The 15,822-nt window shown below is 34.8% G+C and overlaps 1 protein-coding gene across 4 annotated transcripts in view; it reads right to left on the bottom strand.

The window, feature by feature from the left end:
• Positions 1-474: 474 nt before the first annotated feature.
• Positions 475-15,822, bottom strand: part of LOC150083382 (tyrosine-protein kinase CSK-like) — a 262,341-nt gene continuing 246,993 nt past the window's right edge. For 3 of the 4 annotated variants that reach the window (XM_090378006.1, XM_090378004.1, XM_090378005.1), the window contains exons 12-13: positions 12,060-12,264; positions 475-2,475 (exon numbers count right to left, since the gene is read on the bottom strand). In XM_090378006.1, the coding sequence (XP_090234132.1) occupies positions 12,088-12,264 (177 nt within the window). In that variant the 3' untranslated portion in view covers positions 475-2,475; positions 12,060-12,087. Of the gene's footprint in view, positions 2,476-5,755; positions 5,879-12,059; positions 12,265-15,822 lie in introns of those variants that run through there. The other variant, XM_090378007.1, reaches the window with a different exon arrangement.

Here is a 15,822-nt window from a genome sequence, read left to right as displayed (position 1 = left end):
TGTCATCAGGGAATGGTAGTGACTCCAGAATACAATGCATGCATTTCAAATAATCCAATATCAAATTAATGAGGATATACTGTATCCTTGAAAAATATCCACAAATAAGTTGTTTACCTTTGTCATCTTACAAAATATATTTTAGTCTACAGCCAAAAAAAGTAGCTAGTTGCTGAAATTGTGGAAGCAGTTTGAGTTCTTTCCCAAAATTATAAAATTTTATTTTTTTATTCATATTCTTTCCACCCCATTAAAAGAAAAGAAAGACATTGTCAAGATAAGTATTGTTATACTAGGGAAAATCCCATCACTGCTCCCAACTTATGCAAACTGAAAAAAGGAGCAAACAAATAATATTTTCAGCTTAGGTTCAGATTTATTTATTTTTTTATTTTCAGTTTAGCATACAGTAACCTCATTTTTGTTGCTGTCTCTACCTCCCACGTGCAAACTGAAAAAAAAAAAAAAAAAAAGGTTTCAACTTATGTTTCTTTTTAGTTGCAATAGCCACACAATTTTGTGATACTCCTCACTCCAGCCTGTGTCCTGTCCAAAGTGAGACCTAACCTAGCTTGTAATGCACATTGTTTGCTCTGTATAATATATCACTGAAAAGACCAACAACTTACCTATTATTTGTAATATTAAAATTGTAAAGAGAAAATTTTTGTTATTTCAATAAATCTGATAAAGTTACCTAAAACACAAAGATTGCATTTTATGTACTACCATATCAAAAGTCACGGGATACACAGCAATGAACAAAACATTTATTCAAAGAAACAAAAAGCACATTCACCCACCCTTGGCCATAACAAATTTTTCATTGACTAGTAAAAGACTATTTCTGGTAGAGAGCTGGGCACTGTGCTCCACTCCTCCTTTATAGTATTTGTAAGCTTCGTTAACAAAGTGGGCCATATTGGTCTTGATGTAATTCTGCATTCCAACCTGAATATGTTAAATTGAGTTGATATCTGGCTCTGTTCTGGCCAGTGCAATATTCCACTGTTATTTTCTTCAAATCATATTTGAAGAAAATAACAGTGGATTTATGATATATGGTTTATGCTTGATTTATGATATATGGCATGTACCAATGTCATGTTAGGTGTATGGCTAATCCTATAACATTAATATAGGTTGCAGCATTCATAGTTCCATGAAGTGTGACCAGCGGACCTAGTCCATGCCATAAGAAACACCAAGAACGCTTGTAGAATTAAAAAACCCCCTAGTTGGGGGAAAGGGGGTGTTTCTCTGCAGTACACAACCTACAGGCTTCATCTGTATTGAAACATGCCTATCCGAAAGGAAGAGAATGTTGGTACATTCAACCAAACCTGAATCATGTACCGATTATCCATACTCAGCCATAACTGCATACATAACAGTGTACTGTGTGATATAACTGTCTACTAACATGTACTGATTCAGTTCAAGATGGGTAAACCTTGCAACATGCCAACTGACAGTGCACATCTTGGGCTCAGTGTTTTCTTAGGCTAATTATCCATAGGACAATTAGCCCAAGAAACCTCCAATCTATTGACATTTGTTAACTTAGGATTGTTTTAATTCCTGAGCAACAGCATGCAGAGACATTTTGCTCACAGATATTCAACTATCATGCCTCTCAAATTGTCAAGTTCTTGACATGTACTCACTGTTCAGCATACACATTTGTAATAAATGTTGGGCTAACTGCCGATTCCATGCCAAAATATTTACATAGTTTTAATCACATGCAGTTCATTGTAATCAGGTGTCCACAACTTTTGGGAAATAGTGCTTCTCACACTGGGGTGTGAAGAAAACAAAAATTCGTAGTTTAATGTTTGCAAATGAACTAAATCTATAAAATTATAACCTAAGTACACCCAAGCTCTTTTAATTATATAATTTATTTGGACCATGAACTTAGTGACTAAATTTATTGCATCACAACTTTGCTGTCAGGATGCAAGATGCACCTGACAACATCATAACTTAAAAAATGGACACAGGCACAGCGTTTTTTCCCGCATGATGAGGAAATCAGTGGTCGGTAGAAAAATTAACACTGACAACACGAAGTACAGTGCATAGTGAATTTGTGATAACATACAAGAAAATATTTTGCCAAAATAAAATTTGGCTTGACATCTCTTTAGTCCTATGAGCTAACATTTGCTTTCTTCACACCATAATTTAAAACCATCACTAAAAAACTAGAGTGCACTGTACAAAATCATTCTGGAATATATTCCACTCCTGGACTGGAAGCACTTTTTTTTTTTCTTTTTTTATTACAGGAAAGGCTTATGACTTAACACCCACAAAAATTGTCACTAGGGGTCACAGATGTTCACATATATGAGAGATGAAAAAAATCCCCCTCAAGGCACAAATGCTGGACTTGGACTGAATGGAAGGTTTTTCCAGCAGAATTGAATAAACTCCAGGTTATCTAACAAACTTCCACAGTGCAAATACCTGAAATATAGAAAACCATTAAGAAATAATTTGTTTAAATATCAGAAATATAATTGGTTTAACTATGATTTTCTCATTTAAGAACATTAATTATAAATACACTTAAAGGTAGAATACAGAAATTATATTCATTGTTCAAACTGACACACACAGAAGTACATGGCACCTATTTTTTTTCAAAAATGGATACCAAATAGCCAGCATTATAGAACTTTTTAAACTGTTTTCTTCAGACAATAATGTAGAAGAGCTCTCTCTCATTCAACTATCTATTTTCCAGATATAAATAGATGGTTTGTAGCTTACAGATGATTTGTTTACTCTTCCCAAGGAAATAAATATACTCATTCAAATTCACACTCACTGAAGATATATATAAAATAACAAACTTCAGCTTCAACAACAAACTTCCAAAGGTGTTTTCCTTCTGCTTGGAAATTTGCTCATATCCAGCCAGTTCCTAAAAAGTGTGACAAATCCCTCCCGTCCAATTATCGTCCCATTCAATCACTTCTACTCTTTCTCAAGTAATGGAGAAATCAATTAACTGCCAACTCTTAAACTACCTAGAAACCTTCTGTCTGATCAATGATCACCAGTATGGATTTCAATCAGTGTCGATTCATTGGTGATATTCTGGCTGATGTTATGCATTTATGGACAAATTCAATGGAAAAGTTTGGGGAAACGCAAGCAGTTGCTCTTGACATCTCAAAGGCTTTTGATTGTGTTTGGCATAAAGGTCTTCTAAACCAGCTTCCATCTTATGGTTTGCCAACTGTTTTTTGTAATTGGTTATCCAGTGTTCTCTCTGATTGCTCACTGAGGGTGATGGTAGATGGCTCTCTATCTTATAACTTTTCCACTAATGCTGGTGTTCCCCAAGGTTCAGTTCTTTCCCCCACTCTTTTCCTCTTTTATATTAATGACCTTCTTCCATTGACTGGAAATCTTGTCCATAGTTTTGCCGATGATAGCACATTGCATTCCGCTTTCCATTTTGAGAAATCTTGTCCTGCTCAATCTGCTACCAATTCCTTAAATGCCGATCTCCAGGTCATTCTCCAGTGGGGCAAAAACAACTCAGTTGATTTCAATCCTTCTAAAACTCAGTCTTGTCTTATATCTCGCAAAAAAGGATTCTTCTGCTCCTATGCTTATCTTTGGTGAAACTCCGATTTCTAGGCAAGTTGATATCTCTTTTGGGGATTACCCTGACTTCTAATCTCTCTCTTGGCACAAGCACATTACAAATATTGCTTCCTCTGCATCTAAAAAATTTGGTTTTCTCTTTCACTCTCAGCGTTACCTTTCTTCCCAACAGCTGTTCACTCTGTACAAATCGCAAATTTGCCCTACCATGGAATATTGTTACCACATTTGGAGCAGTGCCCCCAAAACCTCTCTCAGACTTCTAGATTCCATTCAGAAGAGGGTACTTAGGTTAATTAATAACTCCTCTCTAACAGAGTCTCTCCACTTGCTGTCTCATAGACATACTGTTTCTGCTGCATGCCTTTTCTACAGATACTTCCATGGGTGCTGTTTTCTGAATTGGCTTCTATAATTCCTGCTCTCTCTCTCTCTTTCAAAACAATCCGAACACGTGCTGCCACCAGCCAACATCCATTTACTGTCCAACTTCAAACTCACGGAAGCAACTTTTCATCTTCCTCATTTATTCATTCAACTGCCATTTTCTGGAACAACCTTCCTTCATACATATTTCTTGAAAATTACAATCTACAGAAATCTAATGTCAACAAATATCTTCTTTCATCTTCTCAAGCTCCAACCCAAGCACGGTACTAAGTACTATAGGTTCTAATACCTCTTGTATTTTGGGGTTTTCATAAAAAAAGACAGAAGCTTACAATAATAATAAATAGAGAAGAACAAAAAGAATAAAATTCTAGTTAACTAGGTTTAACATTCTGACAACTACAAAAGCACAAGAGAGGAATGAAGTCATCTACTTTACTGCCCTCTTCACAATTTTGAAAGTGTTAAATAGCACAAGCTATTTTATATTTTAAAATTATAAAACATGCCAAATACCCAGCAAAACTTATTTTAACTTGTTTCTATATATATTAATAATTCACTTGTTGACAGGTAAGGTCTCCTTACATTATTTTATTCATTCACATGCCTGCATTTCTTCTTTTAGCGTGGATGATATCATGTACTGCTAAAAAAAAGTAACACTTCTGTGCTTCACTGTTTCTTATAACTTCATAGTATGATATTATATACTTTTAATTTTGATGAACCATGAAAAAGATGGGCATCTTTTTCTAATGGGAACATTTCAGTTTTTCTTCCAGGTTTTAGCCTTCTAACTTCAATGTGAAGCTTTACAATTGTTTTAGGAATTTTTTTTCACATTAACTACTTTGATCATAAATGCTATAAAATATCATAATGTAAGCATTATTATAGTTTACAAGTTTTGATATATATATATATATGTATATATATATATATATATAAGCATGTAAGAATAGATAAGTCTGATATTTTTTATATTTTTATTTTTCCATCAACTGTTACTTTTACTTTAAATGACAATTAATATATATATATATATATATATATATATATTTGTTGATTAATTCAATTAAGTGGTATTTTTATACGTGCATAATTTAGACACTATAGGTATTAGTGTGTATACTGATCAGTTAATCAAGCTAGCATATATAGGCTATCTTAATTCTGGTTGGCCTATAAACCAATATTAAATCATGCACGTATAACGTCTAATTGCCCTATGTGCAATAAACGTTGCACACATGACAAAAACCATACCATACAATTCTATCATTATAAACTTTAAATATTAAATAAACACTATATATATATATATATACCAACGAAGCAATCAAATGAAAATCAAAGAAAACGGTAAACTTATTATTATTTTTTTTTACATTTAATTTTGTATACCATTTTATCCTTCACACTTAAAACTGTTTTATGAAATCATTGTAGCAAGAGGAAGAAAAGTAATAAAATAAATTATTTTTTTTATCCTTTACTGTTGAATGGGATCGAGATTTAATTTATTTTGCCATAAATAGCTTGTTTTAAAAAACAAGCTATGACATCACTCTCTCTCTCTCCTTCCCCCCCCCCTTTCACTCTAATGTTCATTTCTCCAGGGAAAAAATATTTCAAATATAATATTCTATTCAATGCTGTACTATAATTCTAAATTTGACACATATCAATCAACCAACTAAATTACAAGTTATTTCAAAAAACTCTTACAATTTGATCTCAAACTGGGGAAATTTTAGAGCCATGAAACTCCTTCCTGTGCTCCATACACTTGAAAGTGAATTCACAGTAATGTACAATACAGCTATTACTACAGTCGAACTTGGTTATGAGATCACGGCTGTAATGAGCAAAAAAGCCACAATGAGTTTTCAATTTACGCGTATTCCCATACAATCGTTCACTGTTATAACGAGTGTACTACATGGATATACTGTAAAAATTTTGGTAACTAAGCAAACATTCTTAATTGCTTAGGTAGTTGAAAAAAATCCAATTCTTGGAATAGACAAAAATTAAAAGGGCGACAGCTTTTATGACCACCCACATCGGATTAGTGGCCGGTTTATGACAGGAGCTATACAGTAGTGCATTGGTGTTCCCCTTGACGCATTACCCTATTTACAGATTGTCTTGTATTCGTTGAACCATAAATTTATTTCGGGACTTCTAAGAATTTTGGAAATGAGACTTCTAAGAACTTTGTATGCAGATTACTTTACAGTCATTTTAAAGTAAATTCAGTTAGAAACAAACCCTTTGTTCAGAAACATGTCTACTAACAAAAGAAAGTGTCTCTCGATTTGCAAAAAAGTCAAACTTATTCGTGAGTTAGAACGTGGTGCAAACAATGTTTTCTTTGTCCTCTTCAACATTATTGACATTGTGGAAGAATAAATGTGTTTACACATTAGTACTGGAAAAGAACGTAACAAAAAAATTTAGAAAGTGCAAGGTTACGGAAGTCGATGAAGCATTACTTCAATGGTTCACTACACAAAGAACTGCTGGATCTTCAATATATAATCAGGATAGTGAGACTGAATTTAAAAAAAAAAAAAAAATGATGGCAGTAGTATTATTTTTTTTTTTCTTGCTACAGAGGATGTTCAATTTTTTTTTATTGTCAGAATTTGCAACAGATGGCCTTGGAATTTACACAGGGAACTATAGTTAAGTTTCCTAATTCATTTGCATTATCAACACATGAGGTTATAAATGCATATAGTTAGATATAAATTTTACTGTGTACTTTTATCTGTCTCTCATTAAGGATTGTTTCTTTACGTTAATCTATGCAGATCTACATCCTTCCTATTTTAAAAGACACTTTTTGTCTGGGATACATCAGTACTTTTCAGTAGATTCTCAATTGTTTGGAAAAGGTAGATGGGGCCTCAGAAAAGGCTGAGCAGCCTACTGTATATAGTATATCCTCATTAATTTGAGGTTCAAGAGCCCAAAAATAGGTTCCTTTAGATTTAAATGGAATTGATGTATTTAAACAAGATAAATATGTGTGAGTATTAATCAATCAAATTTTAGTCAAATACTCTTATATACTGTACAGAATTACAGCAATTCATCTATTTAAAATATTAAGAATCTTTTAGTTTCGCTGTGGTATATTTGTCAGCTGCTATCAATTAATGCAATAGTTTAGTCACCTCAGAAGATTATTATTATTATTAGTAGTAGAATAGTTTGTTTGTTATATGGTTTTTAGGAGCATTAGCAACTAAGGCCATATTGCTCTGGGGATATGTGGTGGTCATTCCCTGACCTTTCCGCATCCTCCGTATTTGGTGGTCACGGGCTTGAGCTCCAGTCTAATCAAAAAGCATGTACTATGCACTACTGCTCCTGCCCACCTGGCTACGGAGGCGCCATTAGCAGTAGCAATAGTAGTTCCATATAATGCACAAAAGCAAGTTTATAAAGCATCAACCAAAAAAAAAAATAAAATAAAATAAACCCTTTCTCACATCACCTGTCCATCTCTCCCTTCCTCCAATAATTTGTCTAGTTCTTTCTTAAATTTATTCAAACTACCCACTTCCACAAAAAAAAAAACCAGATGTTTGTTTTAACAATCAACTAACGACTGGCTGAAGGCAAACTTCTGCACATCTAATCTGCAACCATCCTTTTTCAATTTGAATTTATGCCCTTCAATATGAATAGCTTGAGCAAGAGGAAGAATGCCATTAGCACTGAGTTTACTCAATTCATTGAAAGCTTTAAACACTCAATCAGATCACCTCACAGATGTCTAGTCTCCAGACACTGCAATTTGCAGAACTGAAGCCTTTCTTCGTAAGAGCACCCCTTTGTTTCCTCATGAGTCTTGCTGCCCCTCTCTGCACCCATTCCAGCAGATATACAGTGAAACTTCTCCTAACAGACACCTCTCTTTAATGGACATCTCTCTACAACGGACATTTTCAAATTCCCCAACTCTCCTCTATTGGTTTTAACGTGTTTTCAGCTTCTGTCTAGCGGACATTCTCTGAAACGGACGCGGACAGGCAATCTGCACTGTTTCGTTTAGAATAGCACTTAATTTGATCTCCCCATAACGGACAGCGGGCGAGCTCACGGCCCTTTTTCTAGGAACGTTTCTTCCACGTATTGCCTCAATCGTGTGTTTATTTTCTATTTCCGATTCTCTGAATTTTATCAAGGTTTACGTCGCAGTTCTAAACGCTTTTTCAAGAATTTTAAGGCACATGTAAAACTTCTGATGAATTCAGTGTGTGCAGGGGGGAGGGGCATTTTCTCGGCCTTTCATCTTTCGAGTTTCAGTTTTCAGTTTTGTTCAGTGTCGTGTGAAGTGCACAATGTCTTCTCGTAAATATTTAACTTTAAAAGATAAAGTCGAACTCATTAATGCATATGATTGGCAAAAAAATAGTGTTCGCAATCTCACTGCAAAATTCAAAATCGGGAAGATGCAGGTAAGCGACATTCTAAAAAAAAAAAACGAACTGCTCAAACAATTTTGGCAACACGTAAATCATCAGGTTCAAAAATCATTCCCGAAAACTGTTGGACTTCAAATTAACAATGTTACGCACGAGTGGTTTTTTCACGCACGTGTTAAAAAAATTCCCATTAATGGGCCTATTATTAGGGAAAAGGCTTTGGAGGTTGCGAAATCTATGGGAGTAAATGAGTTCAAAGCTTCTGTGGGATGGCTAGACAAGTTCAAAACTCGGCATAATTTCTTGGAAAACCGTAAGTGGTGAAGGCGGATCTGTTGGTACTGGGGTTGTAACAGAGTGGACCGTCAAATTGGAAGATTTATGTTGTGATTTTGAAGCTAAGGATATTTACAACTGTGACGAAACAGGGTTGTTTTTTAAAGCTCTTCCTGAAAAAACAATGAGTCTAAAAAACGAAAAGTGCCAGGGTGGAAATATTCTAAGGAACGCTTGACTGTACTATTGTGTACAAATATGCTGGGAGACTTTGAACAACCTCTTGTTATAGGAAAACCACAAAATCCTCGTTGTTTCAAGGGCATAAAGTTGAATCTTTTGAATGTTGACTGGAAGTCTAATAAAAAAGCGTGGATGACACGAGATATCATGAGCGAATGGATAAGTCACTTTAACCAAAACATGATTCGTCAAAACAGTAAAATTATTCTTTTCATGGATAATGCTGCATCTCACCCGCACATTGAATTGTCCAACATTCAAATCATTTTTCTGCCACCAAACACAACTGCAGAGTGTCAGCCCTTGGATCAAGGGATAATAAAAAATTTTAAACTTCACTACAGAAAACGTGTTTTAAGACATCTCATTGCAAACATGAACGATGTAACATGTGCGAGTGGCCTTGCAAAGAAAATCAGCATCCTAGATGCGATTCAATGGATTTCCTCTTCAGTAAACGCAATTAGAAACCAAACTGTCATGAACTGTTTTGTAAAGTCTGGCTTCTCAAATGCAAAAATTGAAGTTGTGAACAGCAACGTGGAGCACCAAGAAGAACAAGAACTTCAACATCTATTGTATATATTTTAATTTAATTTTACATTAAACGTTTAACAATTTTTCTTTCTTTCTTTTTTTTTTTTCTCCCTCAGACTTCTTGTTAGCCGACACTTCTAACGGACACATTCTCATTCTCCATGGCTGTCCGTTAAAGGGAAGTTTGACTGTACAATCTTCTTAAAATGAAGCCTTCATACCTGTATGCAGTACTCAAGATGCAGTCTAACCATTGCCTTATGCAACAGGATGGCACCTCCATAGCCAGGTGGGAAGGAGCAGCAGTGTGTAGCACATGCTTCTTGATTATACCGGGGTTCGAGCCCGTCACCACCAAATACAGAGGATGCGGAAAGGTCAGGGAATGACAACTGCATATTCCCGGAGCAATATGGCCTTAGTTGCTAATGCTCCTAAAAACCAAAATAACAACGCAACAGGATAATCGCTTCCTTGTCCCTGCTAGCAAAGTTCCTGTATACCGTAGACAAAACTCCAAGAGCTGTCCCTGGCAGTCTATCTGCACTGCTCAGAGAACTTCATATCTGACTGCACAATTAGCCCAGGCCCTTTTCATTTTACACTATCCTGAGTGTAGTACCACTCGGTACATTAATCTGGGATTACTACTACTCATACACAGAATCTTGCATTTTTCAATGTTAGACTTCAAGTGCCATTTCCCAGCCCATGTGCCTAATTTTTTTTAGATGTTGGTGTAGCAGCTTTTCTGAATATACCAACACTGCTAACCTTTGTATCATCTGCCAACTCAGACATTAAGCCTGATATAGCTTCATCGATATCATTAATAAATATAGAAAATAACAATGGGCCCAGCAATGAACTCTGGAGGACTCCATTAATAACATCAGTCCATGAAGAACAGTGTTATAATAGATAACAAATGTGCCAGAGATTTTTTTATTTCCTGTACATAATAACAAAGACCACTATGTTTCATTTATATAGTCATAAGAGTTATGCAACATATACAAGCTGTATATTAAAAAAAACAACAATACTATTTTGTGGATATTCTTTAGAAGGGTACATACCTTCTAAGGAGTATCCACATTTTACGATATTATTTTCTGTTTAATATTTGTAATCCATGCAAAAGAGGATCCCATCTCTCTCTTTTCGCACTAATGCTTATTCATTAAATTACACTGTAACATACATACCGCTCTTGCAAATTTGCAGCTATATAAGCTGATCATAAAGTGCTTGTGTGGACCAATGATCAAATTTAGCATTGGTTTAGAACATCTGTGAGTGAAGAGAAAAATTCCAAATGTGTGGTATAGTTGTGTACATTTGTTAATGAAAATAAGCAAAAATTTTAAAACTTTCTGCTTATTTTTCATTATATAACTGGAAAAATGTATGTTTGATTATATTTTATCTTGGCTGTATGGAATTAAATCTGTTTTTATGTGTGTATAAATAAGTTATTATATACATGGAGAAGATTAACCACTGAAGCTGCTTGCAAGAAAAAGATTACACAGTATACCTTGTATCTCTCAATATGAAAGGTACAAGAATTCTTGTATTTTTAATATTGAGAACATTTTATGTTGTGAGAAATTGCAGTGCATTTTGTTTTTAGTGGGGCAAACTGGATTACATGTGTTCATAGCATGAGAGGTACAAAAATTCTTGGTGATTCTGCATGAAGTTCACGAGGAAGTGTGTAGGAATAAATATTAAAAGTGCCCCCATACTATATAATGCACTACATTCTGTACATTATCAAATTTTCATTATAATGATGTTTGACTGTAGTTGAATTTAGCAGTATTTTTGAATTAGGCAAGTTTTTGATAAATTGTGGGATCCAAGCAGAGGTGTATTGCTAAGAAAAATTGTACAGCAACACTCGTCGTAAAAAAAAAAAAAATAGTACCGGAATGCTCGTTCTCCAGAAGACTATACAATAATGCCATATCAACTGAATCAGACTTCAGATTCACAGTTCATAGAACAACCAGTTCTAGCGTTCAGCTCATGGTGAATCAAAATGCAGCATTTGCATGCATCACACAGTATATCTCATTCGTTGGATCTTTTTATCTAACACATTTTACTTTAGTAAAAAAACGTTCAAGTTTCATTGCGAAATTTATATTTTAAAGAAATCTATTAATTTTAAAGATTACTATTAATATATATTTTTAGTAGCAATGGGTAAAATAGATATTTCTTCCTCCCCTTCGATTATGCCATTGTTTCATATTAGGTGTTTAAATTTAATGATTTTCTATTATGACGTTTAGGAAAAAAGTACCGGAACATTGTTCCGGTGCGATCCCGCCCGAATACACCACTGGTTCCAAATGATCCAATTCAAATTTCATTGAAGACATATCTCGAAACTCAATATTGTTAGCCAGGCAACACCAGTTACTTTGGAATGCATCACTTTTCGAATAATCCGATATCGAATGAATGAGGATATATTATAGTACATTTAGAAATTTGTGTAATGGAAACTAAACTATGCTGTTTCCTTACCTCAGAGACACCATTTCAGCTAGATGGATCAGAGTGACAGTGCTCTCAAATGTTCTAGCCTTTTTAACACTTCAGCAAACGTTGGCCTCTTATCTGGTTCAAGGTCCCAAGAAAGCCTCATTATTTCATACACTTCAGGCGGGCAACCTTCAGGAGCTTCCATTCTATATCCTTTCTCCACATGTTTAACCACATCAACTAGGGGCTAAATAATAAAACAATCAACTTCTGTTCACTGTTAATCAAATATTTAATTCAACTTGACAACTTTTTATTTATCAACAAGCATTTGTTAAAATCAGTTGAATGCTATTTTAATCAATGCACATTTTTAACATTCAAGTTAGCTGACAGATCAATTGAATAAGAAACACAAAAGCAACTACAATACCTCTAACATTACATGACATTATAGCATATAATATTACATGCCATAAAGCTCAAAAGAAATGCTTTTACATTTTTTGAGCAGCTAGCATGTGCCACAGAAGGAAGGCTGCAGCCTGCTTCTGTGGGACCCCCCCCACTTTATGATATTAATCCGTTCCAGAGACAACGTTGTATCATGAAACTATTGTAATGTGAACCCAATAGCATATTCTTTTTTGGTAATTTGTTGCAAGACCTCAGAAGTTGAAATTTTCTTCTTATGGGACCATATTATCAGTTTACACAAAGTTGTATATACACGAATTCAGTACAGTAAATTTGTCAAATAAGCACAACACAAAAAATCACTTCAACTAAAGAATGCAAAAGCAAAACGTGCGGCCAGCACATTTACAAACACTGCTATTGGCTGAGAGGAAGGACCATGTGGTCCAGTAGAAGACAATCATAAGCTCATCGTAAAGTGAAATAAATAGGTGCCGGTTTTTTTTTTTTTTTTTTTGATTTTGGTAGTTGTTGGCGCATTGGCTTCTGTGGCCATATTGCACCTCCCAAGGTTTTTGCAGTACTTTGATCCAAGCCCGAGGCGGGAATCGAACCCGCAACCTTTGGGTTGCCGGGCAGGTACTTTACCCACTCGGCTAGCCCGGTCGGCCATAGGTGCCGGTTAACATGATCATTGATTAGCAGAATCAGCCACTTTATAGAATCAAATTTCAAAATACCAATTCAAATCATTAAAATGCACTGTTATCATATGTTTGGTTATAATAATCAATTTTGAATGCCTTTGTGATATTTTTCTAAAGAACATTTCTGGGGTCACTACCATAAAACAATAAAAACAATTTGCTGTTTCTGGTTTATTGGGCTTTACTGTTAGTACAATCTATTATAAACAGATAGTAAATTCAATCTTATTGCATTTGAGATAATATCAATAGCCAGAATTTTGTGGGGTTTACGTTATTAGGGCGAAATGTATTTCTCCTTCCACGAAATCTTCAATCATATGACAAAACAAATTTTCAGAATCATCTCTTCATTCCTATTTTTTAAACTTTGTAAACTTGTTACTCCGTATCTCACTTGCACATATCGTGTTAGTTGCAATTTGTGCATGCCGTGTTCTTTGTTATTGATTGCTTATCTTTTTTACTGTTTTAAATTTTACTTACAACCCCATTAAAGGTCAAAAAAAAAGTTTGTGAACAGAAATATCAATTAGGTAGTATGTACATATTACAGTATTAATTAAACTATGTACGTAAGCATAAATTTATTTTTATTTTGCCAACCTCTGGAAACTATTCTTCCGATTTTCACGTATAATTTAATTTTGTTAATCAGTAAAGACCAACCTACAGGCACTCCCCAGCTTACGCAATACTCGACTTAATGCAAGTTTTTTCTGACCAGTGCAAACTTAAAAAAAATCATGGAAATCATAGGAATCATTGGAGGTATCATGAAAATATCGTAATGTGAACCCAAGAACACATTGTTTTTTTTTTTTTTTTGGTAATTCATTCCAAGACCTCGGAAGTTGAAATTTTCACCATATAACTAAGCTATTTATCTCTCTAAAAGGTCATTTTTATAATGGAAATTGGACTACTCTTTCATCATTATCATATGTTCTGTTATAAGAATCAATTTTGAATTCTTCTGTGATATTTTTCTAAAATACATTTTTGGGGGTCCCTACCATAAAACAAAAACAATTTGCACTTTCCGGTTTATTGGGCTTTTCTGTCAGCGCAATCTATTATAAACGGGCAGTAAACTTGATCTTATTGCATTTGCAATGATACTGATAACTGGAATTCTGTGGGATTTTACGTTATGCAATCATGGTGAAATGAGTTTCCCTTCATTGAAATCTTCAATCATATAAAAAACATGAATAAATTTTCAGAATCTTCTCTTCATTCCTATTTACTTATTACAACGGTGAAGGGAAGGGGGACCAAAAGAAAGTGCAAGTGCTAGCAGACGAAACAAAATTGATTTAGAAATGAAGATGATTAATTAAGTACAAAGCAGGACAAAGTTTGTCATCTATTGCATGGACTTAGGTCTCACTGCTTCAAAGTGAATATTATTTTAAGGGACAGTGCATGTATAAAAGAACATGTTAAAGGATCAACACATTTAAGATCAACAATGATCACAAAACAGCATTCAGGTGCTATATCAAAGATGGAAAAGCTATTAAAAATATGGATGAAAAATCATATTCAGAAACAAGTGCTCCCGAGTCCAATGGCCATTCAAGCAAAAGAAAGAAGTATTTATGAAGATATTAAGGATAAGTATGTGGAAAGCAATGTGTGGTTTTATAGGTTCAAGCAACGTGCTGGGCTGGTTTTGAAAAAATTAACGTATGTGGTGAAGTTGCCAGTGCCGATTCTGCAGCTGCAGAGAAATTTTGTGATGTGTTGGAAAAAATCCCTTCTAAACCTCCACAGCCCTCAACTTCCGCAGTGGCATGCTTACCAGCTGGAGAGTTAATTCTGGCAATGATGCTCGAAAAGTAAAACTTGCTGACGTTACGCTTGTCTCCTTTCTCTTTTTCTAATTTTGAAAACTATTGTAATTTTTCCTGAGCATGAAATAAAAAATGGAATAAATAATTCTATTTACAGGTTTGTCAAACATTTCTTTTTTTGCTTCAATCAAATTCAGCGTGCATAGGTGCGATTGCTGAATAAGCATTTAGGGAAATTCTGACTTACAAAAAACTCAACTTACGCAGAGTTCCCCGGAACGCAAACCTTACGTAAGTCGGGGAGTGGCTGTATTACACTAGGGTCACCCAGAAAGTTAATTCATACACCCATGTATATTATGTTTGTAAACTGCATGTGTTCTCTGGTTGATTTGCCTGTTTTTCTCGAGCAAAACAGGCAAGTCTTTTTTTGAAAAACCCCAGTTTCTGGGGGAAAAACCCTTTCTATCTATGCCTGAGAACGACTAACTAAGCCATGGAGTGAAAAAGCCCCATAAAAGTTCCTTGCATCACAACAGGAACCGAACCCGGGCCTTTTCCACTCGATGTAGGTAGGATGGTGACAATAACACTGTGCTGCTCGTGCAGACTGTTAATTGGTAAGATAATATTCCTCCTATTTTCACTTATTAAAATTGCCGTTTAATACAATTAAAATTCAATTCGCAAACAAGGTTTACGATGACTGGCACCTACTACATATCATAGAGTGAACAGCATTTTATTATGGAGAGTCCGTTGTAAAGTGATTTGATCATACAGTGGACCAATAGTAAAGCAGGAATCCACTGTAAATAATCAGCATAATTAGCATTTGCAGAAGCTATGATGCAAGAAAGTAAGCTTACACAGCAACAACCA

This window comes from Mastigoproctus giganteus, chromosome 7 (assembly GCF_048544385.1).
Source record: "Mastigoproctus giganteus isolate SK-2022 chromosome 7, ASM4854438v1, whole genome shotgun sequence".
NCBI lineage: Eukaryota > Metazoa > Arthropoda > Arachnida > Uropygi > Thelyphonidae > Mastigoproctus > Mastigoproctus giganteus.
Note: the sequence above shows the minus strand (reverse complement) of the source record. Positions and strands in the feature narration are given on the sequence as shown.